Source organism: Triplophysa dalaica, chromosome 14 (assembly GCF_015846415.1).
Source record: "Triplophysa dalaica isolate WHDGS20190420 chromosome 14, ASM1584641v1, whole genome shotgun sequence".
NCBI classification, from domain to species: domain Eukaryota; kingdom Metazoa; phylum Chordata; class Actinopteri; order Cypriniformes; family Nemacheilidae; genus Triplophysa; species Triplophysa dalaica.
The window spans coordinates 7,026,545-7,044,781 of NC_079555.1; the positions used below are offsets into that span (position 1 = coordinate 7,026,545).

An 18,237-nucleotide genomic window follows, 5' to 3' on the forward strand; every position below is an offset into this window, starting at 1 on the left:
ATAACTAAATGTGTGACAGTGTTTGCATTTTCTAATGTCTATTTTTCCAAACCGAAAGGTAGTGTGCATTATATGATATTGTATTTTATTATATTACATATTATATGTCCAAAAATGTACTAATGTACAAAAAGTGAAAATAACTATATTTGAAGAGTGTAAAGGTAACTCAATTGATTTTGACACTGTGCGGCGCTAGTGTGCACACCAAACAACTAGAGCGCGCTTCACATGGGCGCGTTCGTGTCCTCGCATGACCCTTACATGTGACGTATGCTGAAATGAAAATATAGCTTAGATTTACGCGCAGTTCAGAAACACACTAACGTATATTGTCTTCCACATCGCGCCATGTCGTTCAGAAGGTGTTTTAACGAACATTTTACATGCTTATTGTACTACACGTCTGTTGAATTTAACATTATGTAACGTTAATCGAATGCTATATTTACAAACATCTTTATTTTGCGACGAAACAAACACATTGGGCAATGAAATAACAATTAATAATAATTAATCCGCACTAAAAATTGATTTGCTCTAATTTACTGTTTTCTTAATTAACTCAATTTTCTTTTATGAACATTGTAGAAAACTTTGTAACAATAGCGTCATTTTTTGTTTACGCGTAAACGCACGCGGATGCATTCTCAAACTGCGCGCCAGCCACAATGCTAGCAAAATTATGTTTTATATTAAATAGTAATATGTATCGAGCTTTTTACGCAGTAGATAATATTTTCGGGATGTTGGCTGTCCCGCTCCAGGAAGGCAGTTGTGTATAATGTGTCTTAATTATACATATAAAAGAAATCGAAACCAATGAGGATCGTTTAGTTTCATTTTCACCATCCAAACTGGACCGATGCGTAATGCAACCAGCGGTGAGTCCTTTTAACATTATTCTATTCTGCTTAAACATGAATTCCAGGTACGAATAGCTTGATCTTTTGGCGTTTATTGAACCTCTTGCTTCGATGTATTCATTTCACATGATGAACATGACCTTACAACAATCCTCGTGCCCAAGACAACAACGCGCAATGTTATGTATTAGCTGTTGCATAATTAAAATTGCCATATATTGTCACTGGAATATTACGGGTAGTTACATTCACACCGCATTTACTCCTAGCCTACAGGAAAGTACAGAGCAGTACTTTGCATGTGTGGCATAATGCACATGGCAGTTTACCTGCTTCTTTGTGTTGCACATATCAGTGTGAAGGGCTTTTCTTTTTTTTGTTGGCTATTTAAGGACGAATCTCTGATAGTATCCGTTGTATTAAAATAACTAGTAATAATAGTAACATTATGCACATGACCATACACAACCAACCTGTATTTTGGCATTGCCAAACAAAGCCTGTTCAGTAACATGCGGTAGTCTGGTAGCCTACATTGTGCCACTGTATGTTACATTGATGGTTATGGATATATATTTGTTTGTTTGTAGATGTATATAAAAAATGGATTCTTATAAAAGCAAACTGTTAAATTACTTTTCCTTCAGCTAATGGATGAGGATGGAAAGGGTGGAATGTGTGGGGGACGTTCAGACTGTGGTGGCCCAGGAGGCTAGTGCTGTAGTGGACTTGCTCTGTGAGCAGGACACCGGTGTTCTGAATCGGATTTTGGATTTAGTGGAACCTACGAGACAGGACCAGCTACGCTCACTGGCAAATAATAGAGATCGTGTTTTAGCTGTTATTGAGTACTTCAAGACTTCAGACTGTACCACGTGTAGACAGTTTCTTCGCACTGTATTGCACTACTGTGAAAACATTCCTTTTCTTCTTGAAACCACACTGGTGTCCATAGCAGAAAATACATCTGGTACGTATGTTTTTAAACTGCAACTTTTCTATTGATGCGACCATAAATACTGAACACATATACAGTTAATATCAATGCTATAGTAAATTCTGTGTGTATCTTTTGGTATCACTTTTTATTGTTACATAGAGTTTAATTTTGCCATGTAATTTTGGCAAACTATTTTTTTGAAGTGAAAGTGAAAGTACAAATAAACAGAAGTAAGAGACTCGCATTATTTAATGATGATTTGTTCGTTAAACTAGACTATAAATGTTATATAAATGTTATTGACTGGAGTTTTAATTATGATCTTTTTTGCCTTTAAAGAAGCAAACTTTAATCATACAAGCGACACTGATACTTCTTCACCATCCCATAATGTGAAACGTCAACGACTGGGTATGTTTTATTCTTAAAGGGACACACCCACTATTCATTGTGACTGTAACAGTTAAATTACTTCAACTTGAACCGTAGCAATATATTAAACATTTAAAAAGTTTAAAAGCCGCTCCTAAAGATTGTATTTAGTTTCCTTCTTTTTTAATAACCTTATAAATGAATAAATAACACACTGTAGCAATAGTCTAGTCAATACAGGTCTTTCATTATTAATTTATTTAAATAATGTTAATTTATTTAATATGTGACTTTTTTACATTTCTGTTACAAAGTCTGTTGTAATAATTTGCTGCAAACATTTACTTTGACTAAAGCATTATATACAACTATGAAGAGAGACTGCAGTGTTTTTGCACTGACAATAGGCGTCTTTCACACCAAGCTGGGACAATATACAAACTGAAACATTATTTAAAAGGGGATGTGGGACCATGTTCACTGAAAAATCGCTCAACTATACTCTTCTATTATTCTCCCTAGATTATTTACAGAGTTACACCGATGCACTGAAATGCATGCTACTGCAGAAGCACGAGTCAGTCATACAATCCGTTGTAAAAGACATATGTCTGGATGACACGTGGGTGTATTTAAGGCACAGGAACCCCAACAAAACAAAAGATAGGATAGCTCATGTGTCTCCTGACCACCAGGACGGAGAAGATGCTTCATCGGAACATAAAGTGTCAGTTGAGTCTCTTCTGAAAACCTCTGGCAGACTTCTTGTGCTTCTGGGTCAGGCTGGATCTGGAAAGACCTTGTTGGTGCACTGCCTTGGCGAAAGGTGGGCTGATGGCGCCTTCCCATCCATTCACTTGCTTTTCCTGCTGGAGTTTCGGCAGCTTAACCTCATGTCAAGAGATTTGTCCTTGAAAGAACTGCTGTTTCTCTTCTACCCTCCGATCGAAGACTTTAAGGAGCAAACCGAAGCCGTGTTTGAATTCATCTTCTCCAACCCTGAGAAGGTCTGCTTCATATTCGACGGCTACGATGAGTTTCGGTCCAAGTTTAAGAATTCGGAAAAGCTTGATAGGGCCATTGACCCAAACAAACCCATGCCCATGCCAGATCTCCTCTCTGGATTGTGCAATCATAAAATCCTTCCGAATTGCACTGTGTTGGTCACCTGTAGGCCACGGGATGTGACGGACATGTTCGGGAGCCCTGGTTTCGTAACATGCGAACTGATGGGGTTTGACCGACTGGGTGTGAAGGAGTATGCTGAGCAGTACTTCCACAAAAAAGGAGATGAACTTAAGCAGAAGGCTGTAAACTTGTTGATGGACAATCGTCATCTTCTGTCAATGTGTCATGTTCCTGGGCTCTGTCATATCTGCTGTGTATGTATGGATTATCTGTTCTCCAGTGTCGGAGATCATGGTAGTCCACAGCTACCTATATCCCTAACCCAAATTTACATTCAGATCTTGTCTGCATTTCTGAGTCGCTCCAGTGGGAGTCAGATGTCTGGCATACCTATGCTGCAAAGATACAAAACTAAAATTATCGAGATGAGCCAGTTGGCTCTTTCAGGGCTCGAGAAAAGCACAATAGTTTTTATGGATACAGAAGTTTCTCCAGAACTCCAGGATTTTGGCGTCAGAACTGGGATCCTGTCCCGTGTGAAGCTGACGCGTGAGGATGGATCTTCAGGATATGGTTTCACATTCATGCACCTTACTATGCAGGAGTTCCTTGCCGCTATCAATCTCATGACCAGTCAAATCATCACAGAGAGTCAGCTTAAGAAGAAACTTAACTTGAAAACCCGGTGGACAACCAAGACTGATCCAAAATCTGTCTTCACCGATTCTCTCCATCTTTACGTGTGCGGTCTTGCGGCTGAGGCGTGCACCCTTAGTCTGGTCCAGCTGAAAGGCACCGACGGTGCCACGACTTGGGTACAAAAGCGCCAAGCCGCGGTACGGAACTTTTTACGCTCTTTAGCAGGAAGTGCAAGTCAAACTGGCCCCAAAATTGTTGAGCTGTGTCGATGTGTTCATGAGACACAAGATACTACGTTGGCAAGGGCTGTTGGTTCAAGACCCCAGTTTGAACTGCGAAATATCAGACTCAATGCTGTTGACATGGAGGCTCTGGCATTTGTAACAGCAGATGCAGATCAGACTGTGTGTTTGGACTTTGGTGGCTGTTCCATTGATCTTGATTGTATGGAAATTCTGCCCAGTTTTAAGAATGTCGACCATCTGATGTGAGTATTTCTTTGTTTCGTTTTGGAAGCGTGACCAATGAAGAAGGTCATGGTGGTGGAATTTATTTGAATACATTTTATCTGTCGTTTTCTTTAAAGTTTTCGCAGCCGGAAGTACGATGACAAGTTTGCTGAGGCTTTGTGCGGAATCTTGCGTGAACTTCAGGCCTTGAGGAGATTAGAGTGAGTTTATATATTGTTTACAATATTTGACGAATTGTTATATATTATATCTATTTAGTATTATGCCATGTCTTTGTAGTGTGTTTTGCTCTTATACATTTCTCTAATGTGCAGTTTTATCAGTGGAGGCCTTACTGATGTTGGAGCAGCTAAACTTGCCAGGGCTTTGCAGGACTGTCCACATATCACACACATTAAGTAATGCTATTTGTTATACAAAGTGATTTAAGAGACTCAATTCATGTTCATTAAGTGTTCCAAAACCGTTTTTGGTCTATCATTCTTCATTTTTTTCAATTGACAGTGTCAGCGATAATTCTTTGAGAGATGATGGGATAAGAGATATTGCAGAAGCAGTATCCAGATTACCCAACACCTCTTCCATTTTGTGAGATATAATTTGATTATTTTCCCAAACTGTATGTGAGGGGCATTCCTTACAAGACCCACAATGTTTGTGGGTCCATGGGGTTAATCAATTTTAAATGCCTAATCTATAATGTATTTGACTAGTTATGTAAGTTATTGTGCTATTATGGTACTAAGTGTTGCATTTTGCACTTTTATTCAGGATGGGGAAAAACAACATCTCCACAGATGGAGTTCTGATGCTTACTGAGATGATGACTGTCTGCCCCTCTGTACAGGAATTCTACGTTGAGTATGTGGCTTGTTTCCTTGTTATTGTGAATATATTAACATAATATGTCTAAAAAAAGTTTCCAAAGAAATTATAATCGAATGACGATATCTCCTCTCACAGGATGTCTCACAATGTTTGATATTCTCTCTTTGTTTAAGGGGAAATAAGGAGATCAACATTTCCTTTTCAAAAAGCAGTGATACATCGAGGTAAGTGCTGACTTGTAGAGCCACAAGTGCCACAGTGACAAAATAGCGGACAGTGTGTCTAAAAAGCAAACTTGTTTCTTTAAATGTGTGACCTTTAGAGGAGTGTAATAACCTTAAAACCGAAATTATGTTTTCACTGTTTCCTGTTTGCTCATTTATTGTGGTTTCATTGTGCGTGTGCAATTGGGCAGTTGTTACAGTGCAGAGCAGTTTTGATCAAGAATTCATGTGTGTATATGTGGGCTTTCATTTGGTGGTGAATCTCTTAAACTGATGTTTAGGCTACAGTAATAAGTTGTCTACCTCAAAACCAATGGTCTTTAATTGATGTTACAATATGATCATTTATTTTTTCTTTTATAGTGAAAACATGGACCTGAATTATACAAAAGAGACAAAGAAAATAACGTATGTGCTGCATCCTTATTTCATTCGTTTTTAAAGCATAATCAAATTAAAAATTAAGAATTTAGTAGCATTTAGTACATTTAGTAGGAGCTCATTTATTACTGTAACTTACAATTGTATGCTGTATATTGTAAAAGGCCACTTGCAGAAATTTCTGCTCATCTCTCAAATCTGCAAGGAGGTTTGTACTAATCTTCACACAGACACAAATAGATTTGTGTCCCTGTATACTGTGAACTCCTAAAAGGCAAATATTATGTTCCTTTGTCACCAAGGGAAAATTGGATGCTTTACTTACAGATTTGCCTAGTGCCACATTACTATTGGAAGTATGCCTAAAAAATAAAAGACAATAAGAGAAAGAATTCCTTTAGTTTAAAGACGAAACATTGTGTTTTGTGCACCTGAGATGTCAACATCGGATATCAGAGATTAGATGCAGTATGTCTACCAAACCTATTTGATTTTCTTTCTTCTGTAAATAAATATTTTGAAGAACGTTTCCAAAAACGTTGGTCTCCGTTGAAGTTTATTGTATTGACAATATCTTCTCTTATGTTTAAGAGAAAAAGACATACAGGTTTTGAGGATATATAAATTATATCAGGATTAGATTTTTTATTCCCTTTAACATAACCATGTGCATATTTTTTGTGGCAGCTAAATGATGTAACAAGGTTGCAGCCTCTTTTATAAAAATTTTAAGGATAATAAACTTTTTCAGTTTCTTTGACATGGTCATTTAATACCAACTAGACATATTGATTGATTGGTTGGTTAACTATTTATTTTCAGGTTAAAACAGTGTAACATCACATGTGCTCATGTCGCCAGCCTGTCTACTAAACTCAATGGCTTCATAACGGTTTTAGAGTAAGTATAAAAAACCTTATCACAAACTTCTTCTGTCCCCGTCAACAATTCACATCAGATTTAGTTAATATAACAATAGTCCTATTGTCACATAACATTTATTTTTCTTTTTCATCTCTTAGTTTGTCCAAAAACTCACTAGGAAACAAGGGCCTGAAGAAAATTCTGGACCTTATGCCTAAACTTGGAAAGATTCAGGAGATCAAGTATGTTTCCTGTTACTCATGCATAAACAACTCTTGCGTACATTGGTGTCCTGCTGTTTTTCTTCAAACATTTGTCTCTTTTTTTGATACGCTCATACAGTGTCAGCAAAAATGGGGTAGATATGGACGGGTTGGTGTTGCTTGTTTCTGCTCTTTGTACGCAGAGGAACCTAAGGAGAGTGGATGCAAGGTAAACTCTTTATCAAAGTTAGTGAGTTATTGAGTTGTTGACCTACATGTATTATAAATGCTAATGTCCTATTTCTAACTAGTGCAAATGGAAAGGACAAATTGGTTCTTTGGTTTGACACAAGCACAAGGTACTAAATCAGTTGTGGTAACAAACATTTTTGGTCAATGTGACTTTGATATGAATCAGCTTACTATGTACTTTATCAAACAGACTTTTGAAACAGCCGGCCCCAAATGAAACTGGGTTACATCTGCATAAAAAACTCAGGTACAAAACTAAATAATATTCATACATTAATTTGATAATGGTCATTGTAAAAATGATATATTTCCGTGATGTTCAGTTTAACCCATAGTGAAATACAACCAACGTACATGACCAAACTGTTTAGGCAGCTGGTCAAGTGTGAAAACCTACTGGATATCGAGTGAGTGGCTCTTCACTTCTGATCATCATAACAGAACAGGGGTGCGTAATCTACATTCTGCTTATTCCTCACTGTTTATTTGCATTACAGGTTCTCCCATCTAAAACTGTCAAATGAGTCGCTAGAGAGGTTGATGTTAATTCTTCCTGAAATGTCATCTCTTCAACTACTGAAGTAAGTCCCCGTGACGTTTTTACTTCCGAGCGAAAATGAATTTCAAAGGAGAAAACTAGTGGTCGTGGCTTGGGTTTTTCGCTGTGCTGTTACATTGATTTTGAAATGAAACTGGCAGCAGAATGACTGTTGAAGGGTGAGGAGTAAACGGATGCTCCGGCCAGCCGTCTAATTTACATAATTTGAGATGGATTGTCATTTCAGGGCGGAAGTGCAGTTTCTGAATTCAACTGAAGATTAAGAGGGTACATGGATTTAAAAATGAAAATGACCCACATTGATAAGCCTTTTACCATAGACGCTGCAATATTTCCTGAAAAAATAAGAATTGTCACTTTTAATTTCACTGGGACTTTAAAGATTGGGTAACAAACATCGGTTTCTACCTATCTCACATTAATCTTGAGTACCTATACAGTAATATTGCATACGTCATATCTTCGAAGAGTATTTCGTTTGATCACATTTATAAAAGAGAGATACAGCTGTATGATTATTTCCGGAAGAAGACAAGCTACTGGAGGCAGGCAGAGGGGACGGAACAAGAGCAAGAGCACACAATAACATTACATCATCGCATTAATCCCTTTGTGTGTTTTACATTATGCACGTAAGCGCCTATTATCAACAAAACACAGACATATGACTAAGTTTCACTTACCTCGTGCGGTTCATGTCCGGTATCTTTTAGCACAGGGACTGTTTTTAACAAGTTGACCATGTTAAGCATGAGAAGCCAGCACGTTTAACAATGTAAATATGTCAGAATGCATGAAATACCATGTCTTCAAATCTTTAAATTTGGATGTTGTATCTCCATCATAAATTACCTGATATTACCTCTCTCATGTTTCTCTGATGTTACTCTGTCTATCAGCTTAAGTCATGTTGACATGTCTACGAATGGGGCTCTGTCATTGGTCAGATCTCTGGTTGACTGTCAGCGTGTCACAGCTGTGGAACTCAGGTAGCTTTTTGATATAAGACCAAAAATCGTTTTCTTTCCCAACATGCATTTCAATCAAATTATATTGATGTTTCTAAAGTGGCTTCTAATGTGATTCTCAGGCACCAGGCTGAAGCATTTATCAAGTTTGTTCCTGTAAAGGCAGAGGCAGCCATTTGCAGGTGAGTATCGCCATGCATCATTCCCCGTAATAGAGGTAGCAGCATTGATCTGCTTTTGGGGTCAAGTGAACCAATCGTTTGTTCCCTGTCTGTGTGATGTCATCAGGCTCATGGAGTATAAGATGAACAGAACCAATGTTGAGAAGCTCTCGAGGATACTTGAGGATTGTCCTCATCTAGTAGAACTGGAGTAAGGGTTTTTCTCTTTAATTGTTAATAGAAATCAAATCACATTTTTCTGACCTGAAGTCACAAACGATTTATTTTTATATCTTATTTGCTTTAGTTTGTCCCATAACCTTCTCCGGGACGAGGGCGTAAAATGTTTTGTCGATTGTTTGCCTAAACTGAAGATCTCCAGCTCAGTGAGGTAATATCTCAGATCAGTTAATGCAACATCTTATGTACTGTTCATTGACATTACGATAATAAAACACTATACATTTGCTTGTAATTGACAATATGGATTTATATACTGTATCTGTGGTGGTCCTTTACAGCCTTAATGGCAACAGAATGACACAGTTGGGGGCACTGCACCTTGTCAACTCAATGAACACCTGTGAGAAAGTGGTTGCTGTTGAAGTCAGGTAATATTTACTGACCAGTCCTAATTTTTTGTTACTTTGACATGAACGATGTTTGATAACAGTTGCCTTACCATCAACATTTTTCATTCAACCAAACACCATAATATGACATCTTTTTAGCTAATGTTATTATTTAGTGGTCAGATATTTATTTTTACCATGCAGAGTCTGATGTAAATTACTTTTCAAATTTTTAGCCTTGGAGTGGAAGATCAGTCTCTGATTCTTTTTGTGCAAGAACACGTCAGCGGCAAGACTCTCAGGTAATTTCCAAACTGGGGTGGAGGTGTCACAAACTAAAAACAAAATAAAATATGCGGGTATACAATGTGACTACTTGAGTCAATCAAAAGTGAAAGTGTTTTTGGAGACATTTTAATGCTTCCTTTTGCTATTGCCTTCGCTACAGACTAAAAGAGTGCAGTTTCGAAGTCAACCACTTGAAGAAGCTTGTGGAAATACTGAAGAGATGTCCCAGACTACTGACTCTAGAGTGGGTGTTTTATGACAAGTACATCACAATGTAGAATGAGAATTTGCTGAAAGTCGGCCTTCATCATCCTCACAGAATTACCATGCACCTTATAAAAATGTTGTCTAGACAGATTGTAATTCTATTTATTTTAATGGCAGTTATTTTTTCTATTTAATTTAGATTGTCATCCAGTTTACTACACGATCAAGGCCTGTTTTCTTTACTTGACTGCCTGGCCAAACTATCCACACTACAAACTGTCAAGTAAGAATTACTTTTTTCACTAATTTTGAGTGAGGAAATTTGCTTAGTATCTTCAAAAAGTTATCTTTCTTATACACCTACACTTTCTCTTTTACCAAACTTTATTTCTTGTCACACAATTTTACATTGACTTTTTCTGCTCCTCACAGGTTAAGAAATAATGGTTTGAGTTTGGAGCAGATTGAGTATTTTTTGAAACAGCTCAGCTGCTATCGGCAACACAGAGACATCAGGTGAGCACATCTGATTATTAATATCAAATTAATGTAAATTATCTTTCTGTTCACGTCTGCATTCGAAAGGCTCTGTTTTATAGCGAAGTGAGAATAATGATGTTTTTTTTTTGATGATGTGGTAATTAGGATTGAAGAGCTGTGTTTGACAGGAAGTGCTGTGGTCAGTCTTGTCAGTAACTGCTTGAATTTGCAATTACAAATTGAGGAAATCAGGTATGATAATTCACACTGAATCTTAATTTTACATTTTTAAAAAAGCTTTCCTGTTGCTCAGTGGTAAGAGCTTTGCGTTATCAACTCAAGGTTGTGGATTTGATCCCATGGGATTGCACATACCTAAGTATAAATGCATAGGTTACTGCAATGTAATTCGCTTTGGATAAAAGCGTCTGCCAAATACATAAATCTAAATGTAAATGAATCTGTAGATCTATAAATCGTTCCCTTAAACTTGTGTTTAGTTACTTTGAGATGGTTTGTATTACACAAAGGTTTCCTATGTGGTTTTGGGTCCATCATGTGTGTTCACTATCTTTAAAAATACCACAATGAAATTGAGCACTCATTATGTTTCTGAACAGACTTTATATACTGTATTTTGTCAGCTAATAACTTATTTCCAAATGATTTAAAGACATTAGTAAAATATTGTTTTGTATGATTCCCAATAAGATTAAAAAACCTTTTTTTACTCAAAATTTGCAGGGTCAACCGCGCATGCATAAATTTCATTATAGATGCCAATTCCAGTCATCATTCTACTTCTGCGTAAGTTTCATAACATAACAAAAAATAATTTACTGCTTGTACAGTAAGATATGCTGTCAATAGTCAATATGGTTTCAGCTAATATACAAAGCTGGTTTCTTTTCTTCTTAACAGAACGCATTCTGAAAACAGAGATTTCCCGATGTGTTCTCTGAGATCAATCAGGTGTTTTTTTTTGTTTTTGTTTTAGTATGAGTCTTTATTTTGTTTCAGATTTTATTGACTTTAATGTGATGTTCATTCGTTTGTTATTTTACTTAGTTTTAATGACTGTGATACAGAAGGACATCATCTTACTCCATTAATACCTCACATGCAGAAATGTCATTCCTTGCAGAATTTAAAGTAAGTTATTAAGAGTGTATGCTGTTTTTGTAAACGGGTCCGTCATATTTAAATTTGTTGAAATGAATTTCTTCTCTTTTATGTCCAGATTCTCTCTGCTGAAAATGGACAGAAAAGGTGTCGAGTTTTTTTCTGTAGTCATTCCATCCTTAGTGAGTCTAAAGAACCTCAGGTAAGCGACTCATGATGAATGAACAGATGAAGAGACAGTACTGTAGCACTTTTGCTGCAACAAATGCATACATGCATGATTTTAACAACCTAAATATCTCCATAAAATCTTCACAGTCTTGATATGAAAGGTACAGCTGAGGATGACGTGGCAGTACTTGTGGAAGCATTAGCAAAAGCTCAAACAATTGAGACCGTGAGGTGTGTTGCCTTTTAATTTGTAGAGAAATGTGGCTCGGAATGAAATGTATGCATAACTTCACTCTGTTTTAAGTCTGTCATGAGTTTCTTGAACATATTTCCCTTGTTCATGTTGTCTAGTTTGTCTCAGCTGATTTTGAATGACAGCGGGGCTGCAGTATTTGGCATGGCTCTTCACAATCTGCCACATCTTAAGTCACTCAGGTAAGAATAAAAACATATTTTATTATAAATGTCTGTTATTAGCAAAGTCTGATAAGTATGCTTTTATAAATAGATTGTATAAATAAAATTGTGCATTTAGATATGGCAACTTTTTAAATTTAAGATTAGTAACATATTAAGTCTAACTAAAACGATGCACAGAATTAAAGGTTATCACTTACCTTCAGCAGACTTCTTAATTTTTTCCATTTCTTATTGTCTTTATCCTCTGTGGTGACAGTACAGTAAATAAATATTGTGGATGATTTTGTCCAGTCTCCTCCAGTGCTCTGGTTGGACAGCAGCTCGAGGGTGTGACTTGGTCAGAGGTCTGGTGCAATGTCTTTCTCTGGCCGAAATCAGGTAATGTCACGAATGCAAGTTTTACTGTAGTTTAAGATGTTTAAATTCACCACCTTATAGATTATTCAAGAAGTTGGGTCAGTCTGTAATGCATTATACAGTACATGTAGTACTGACAAAACTCAATATGATATTTTATGCATAGGATAAACTCTTTGGTTCTAAATGAAGAGGGCATCACCATCTTGGCCCAAGGCTTGTGCCGTATGGCATCCCTTAGAAAGCTCAGGTAATCATGTCATTACATTTAACCGTGTCATTGGCATTGGAAGAACCATGCTTAGTTGAGCTACATGCTTACTGTATTGTTTATATGTTGTTTTGTTTGCTCAGCTTAAACAACATAAGAGTGGAAACATCTGAGACATTTGTGAATGGCACTGGCATCCTCTGTCTCCTGGCTCCTTTCAGGGACTTAGACAGATGGAAGAGATTGAGTAAGTGTTTCAGTTCCTATACATCATCGATGCACACACACACATAAACACTAACAGCATTTCTTAACAGGTTAAATGTTTTGTGCAATGTTTTGTCTGCAGGTTGGAGAGCTGGCGAATGGGAGACAGTGGAACTCTGGAACTTGTGAAGCATATTTCTTCGTGGACCGAACTAAGAAACATAAAGTGAGGGTAATAGGGTGACCAACTGACCATACATGGCATTTTTCCCGGACACGTCCTGGCCAGGATTTCAGGTGCGTTCACCCGTAAGTCGCATTTGTCCACCCTGTACGTCATTGAGGTTCTCACATTTCAGTAAAAAAACATAAATTAACAGTTATTTCTCTTAAGACATATTATAATTGTAGTTTAATTCTCACCTTGAAATATAACGTGCTTTTCTGAAATAAAACCTGCAATAATAAACCTTGATGAAGTATGCGGTGGACAAATGCGACCTCCCGAGGACGCACCCATAATCCTGCCCAGGCCGTGTCTGGGAAAAATGGCATGTATGGTCACCTAGAGCAAAGCTATTCAAATAGTTTGTCATGGGGGCCAGTTCATGAAAAGCATCCCAAATTAGGGGCCGGAGAAATATGCCTTGCAATATGAGGGATGACACAACAACAATAAGAAGTCTGTTAGATATTTTCACAAATTCCCTTTTATCTGTTTAAAATCTTCTGGATTCTGTGTTTTCCGTTCTTAACTATACAATAGTAATATATTTGCCCACATGAAAAAATACTTCAGTATACTACCATATTCACTTATATACTATATAAAAAGACCTTCATTAGATACGTTGAACCATACATATCTTTTTTTTTTACTAAGTCTAAAGTAAATAATATACTCACACACACGCAATCCTGTCAAATATCACAACTATGCAGTGCTTTCAAACACATAATGTTTATTTTAGGTTTCAGACATATACACGTGCCTATAGGAACAAAATAAGTAAAAAAGTGTTTGTAAAATACACACACTGATGACTATAATAGTCATCGCAATAACAATCTCCTCAAATATAATTTGACGGATGTGTTTTATTCACATCAGATACTCAGTATCTGAAATGTAAGCAATTTGTTAAGATCACTCTATTATTCTTCCAGTTCACTAGGTACTTACTTTTGTGTATTTTGAGAGAAGTGGATGAATTCACATGATGTAAATCTGACAGATCTCAAACTGCGGCAGAAGAAACATGACACGCCCGCTTTATGCAATCATTATAAAAGTGTTTAGATAACGAAACGCATTCACATGCACATCTTTGACAATCGGAATATCAGATATTTCATGACATAGTTAACAGTTTATGAAAATTTGAGTAAAAAAGCTCTGCGGTGTGTCACCTGGAAATGTTAAAGTGATACCTTGGAAAAACTCACAACAGGGGCTCATTATAAACATTTTAATCTTATTTGTGAAAGTAAATGGGCTTACATTTCTCAAATAGTGTAATTAGTGTCTTAATTTTAGTTTGAACAGGCCTTCAATTAAGGAAAGACAGTATTCTGCTGAGGGGGATGTAATCAAAACCTGGAGTGGAGCAAAAGAACGTTCCTCTCTCCACTCTAAGCGTTCTGTAATCACTCCTCTCTGAATCCATGTGCGTGTTAATCTTGGTTTTGGAGAAGTGCATGTCAGGCTGCGAGGTAGATATATGTTTCACAGCCAAAAGGCAGAATAAATGAATTGTACTCTAGAGACTTTTGCACAAGAATTTTATAAAATTATTTTAAAATATCCAAACTGGCAACATTAATGCAGTTTAAAACTCCCCTTAAAACCCTATTGGTCTCGACGTGTCGGTTAAAGGAATATTAGCCAGAAAAATAAGTTCAGTCAGAAGAATGTTTTTCACTTTAACCCATGTACTCATGCAGTGAAACCCAAGAGGGATGGAGTGGTAAAATGTGTTGTAAGTTTTATTTTGAGGGGTTGGCCACAAAGGGTGTTTGACAGTTGCTTTTCTCACGTGAAACAGAAACAGTTCATGTGCACGCATTCTGTGAAAGATCCACGAGCAAACACAAAACAATGGCTGATTATATTTTTAAAGACCATAGAAATATGTCTTAAATTATTCATGCACAATTTGAATTTTGTTAGCTGTTCGGTTCTAGAAATAATATATTTGCCAGATTATGTGACATTATGTATTATACTGCAAAATATGTTTTATGCCAGGATTCTACAATTCAATCATATGTTCATATGTTGCATTTTTACATTTTTGCTCCATAAGTGGATGTTGTATTTTAAACTGCACAACAACAACATCGGTGCATTGTAAGACGCCCAAGCAGGCTTTTCCATATTCAAACATGTTCATTGTTGTATTTTGAAATTGCGTAACAAAAAATTGAATTTCAGTGAAACAACGTTTACCAACAAAGGCGCTGTTCTCCGACGCGCTATTCTCGGCCCTTGCCTCAGTTCTTTTGAAACCCCAAAATTAAAAAATTCTGACATCATTCACCTGTTTTATGAAACCTGTACTCGTTTATCTCTGCAACTCAAATGAAGATATTTTGAGAAATTCCTCTGTGGTTTTGTGTCTATGCAATGGAAGTCAAAGAGGTCAAAGTTGTTTGGTTATCAATATTAAAGAATGTCATATATGATGGTTACAAAAATCATCATATAAAACTGACTGAATATGTTGCTGACTGTTTCTCTTTATGCAGTCTGTCAAACAACAGTATTAGCGACCAGGTTGGAGAAATGCTGGTGGACGCTTTATCACACTGCAGGGTTCTTCAGAAACTACAGTAAATTACTTATTTGTTTTTAATTATTTATACATCCAAACATGTAATACTTCTAACAGAATCAATACCCTAACATAATATACTTTATGTTTTAGGCTCTCCAAAAACAATCTGGGTCAAGCTTGTGCTACTAAGCTGTCACAAGTCCTTCCTTTACTGACTCAGATTTCAGACCTCGAGTAAGTTGTCTGATACTATGGTGTCATTGGCTTACTGATGCTAATATGAATATTATTGTTTACAGTTTTCTCTCTTTTTACTAGTTTGTCAGAGAATCAGTTTGGACAAAATGGGACTTTGGCACTTTGTGAAGGTCTGGACAACATGAAGGCACTGAAAAGACTAAGGTAAGACTTTGAATACATCACAGAAACACGTATTGCAACCAATACCATATATAAGATACATCCCACATAAATAGTGTAATAATTATTCTATACTACCGTATGCTGAAATGTACTTGTTTCAGCTTGACTTCGATTGGAAGTTCAGACCTGGTTGGTGTGGCATCATCCCTCAAACATTGTCCAGCCATTGAGGATGTCAGGTGGGATCTGAAATTTGAAATGTAACAGGCACTATGACAACATTCAAAGAAGCAGAGTTTATAAAGTTTTCTCATTCTCAGCTTGTCTTGGAATGAATGTGGTGATACTCTGGCTCTGAAACTGGCTGAGGTTCTTCCTCTGTGTACAATGTTGAAAAGACTTGAGTAAGTATCTGGATGTTTACAGTGAAGGTTTATCAATATGTTTAGCCGAATGTTGGCTGTAAAGTTGGCTGTTATTGTTGTTATATTATACTTCTGCTTTGCAGCCTGGAGGCCAATAAAATAAGCACAAAAGGAGCCGTGGAGATTGCCAAATGCCTTCCATCATGTCCATCAATTGAAGTGATAAGGTATTAATCGCATAATTACTGTTGATCTTAAAAAAAAATTCTACAATCAATTAAAAATCTAAATGTTTAAGTAGTTGGCAAACAAATAAATTGAGTGATTTTATGTCATTTTGCACAGGCTCTGGAGGAACCCAGTTGCCAAAGACGATGAGAATCTGAAAGATCAGAGACTTAACTTCTCGTCAGTTTAATGATATTTTTATTCACTGTAATATGAAGTATAGTGCTGTTTTAATATTTAAATATTTAGAATTTAATTGGAGAACACATTACCTCTTTAGAGCAACTCACCATATGCAAAATCACAGTTTATATGGCTGTTCAGGGATTTTTCTGGAGTATGTCTAATCTAATGAAAGATATGTTGGTAACAGGCTCTGCTCAGTTTAGAGATAAAAAAGGATAAAGTGAACCACTGGGAACTGTTTAATGTTTTTCTGCATTCAACAATCTATCAAATTGAGCACAGTCATGCTTTACTGATATTCAACTGGGCTTAAACTACATTACAGGCAGCCCTCCATTCAATATCCCTGGACAGCATTATGTTGTGTTCTCCTTTAAAATACAGTACTTATTTATGAATCGTCACTGCAAAGGTATATTGCTCTCTTATTATTGCACTGAGAAATTTTCAATTGCTTCAAAGTTTTAAGTAAATGTTAATTTCATATGTTATAATTTTACAGAATCTGTCATTGAAACATATGTAGGATAATCCCTAGGGTATGAAGTTAACAACAGGGTAGAAATGGTACGCCTCTATCCCGGTACAGCCTCATAATCTGTTGGGGACAACTGCAGTATTTAAAGCATGTAACAGCTATGACTTTAAATGGCAGTCACTTGTATCTATTGTAATTCACATCCTCGTTTATTTCAACCTTTGAATGCATTTGATATTGAACCAAAGCACTGATGTTTTACAGAGTGATGTTTTGGGTTTTCAGGTAGCGATTGTGAGCCCTCACAATCTCAATACTCTATAAACTCAATTGTGATGATTTTTTCAATAAACTCTGGTTGAAAATAACCCAGCATTTTTTTAAAGGGAAATTGAGGTAAAAAAACTGAAGATCAAAAAAGCCATACAGGGTTTATGGTGAACTGCTCCTTTACAAGAACTCCAAGATACTGGATTGTTTTAAAATGTTATAACCGTCCCCGGTTACTGCTGCAGGACTGCCACTAGAGAGCAGTAAAGCAGTACGATGTAAATCTTATACCGTTTAGACCACTGTTCTCTTTAGTCTCGGTTCTCTTAACGGGAATTCTTTTGGAGACAAATCTCACACATAAGTCACTACATGAACACAATAATTGATGTGTCTGTACCAAAAATAAACAGGTTTATATATCAGTATTGCGCCATAATAAGTGGTCCCTGACACAACAGATCTGTAATGGTTAGCCTAGAGAATCGTATCGCTACCAGAATATCTCAGATGGTTGTTGTAAAATGGTTGGTTTCTTTTAGTGGTATGTAATGTGGTGATGCCAACCCAAAGAAAACCATTACATTAATCTGGAATATGGCCTAAAACACAATACATAAGGATTTTTCAGCATGTCTTGTGTTTCATTAGTCTACTGATTGTTCATTATGGTATTAATA

General features: G+C 36.6%; 1 protein-coding gene across 1 annotated transcript; it reads left to right on the top strand.

The window, feature by feature from the left end:
- Window positions 1-60: 60 nt before the first annotated feature.
- On the top strand, window positions 61-17,655 carry nlrc5 (NLR family, CARD domain containing 5). Its single transcript, XM_056765795.1, is given in 45 exon segments — window positions 61-884; window positions 1,514-1,836; window positions 2,146-2,217; window positions 2,701-4,432; window positions 4,532-4,615; window positions 4,730-4,813; window positions 4,920-5,003; window positions 5,187-5,276; window positions 5,417-5,467; window positions 5,831-5,875; window positions 6,671-6,748; window positions 6,871-6,954; window positions 7,055-7,144; window positions 7,227-7,274; window positions 7,358-7,414; window positions 7,491-7,574; window positions 7,665-7,748; window positions 8,626-8,715; window positions 8,817-8,876; window positions 8,983-9,066; window positions 9,163-9,246; window positions 9,377-9,466; window positions 9,664-9,729; window positions 9,876-9,959; window positions 10,122-10,205; window positions 10,355-10,438; window positions 10,568-10,654; window positions 11,147-11,209; window positions 11,324-11,374; window positions 11,471-11,554; window positions 11,643-11,726; window positions 11,843-11,926; window positions 12,047-12,130; window positions 12,407-12,493; window positions 12,639-12,722; window positions 12,827-12,891; window positions 12,894-12,930; window positions 13,033-13,116; window positions 15,639-15,722; window positions 15,818-15,901; window positions 15,986-16,069; window positions 16,192-16,269; window positions 16,351-16,434; window positions 16,539-16,622; window positions 16,741-17,655. Coding segments are annotated over 44 exon segments (5,274 nt in total). The 5' UTR covers window positions 61-884; window positions 1,514-1,520; the 3' UTR covers window positions 16,814-17,655.
- Window positions 17,656-18,237: the final 582 nt, after the last annotated feature.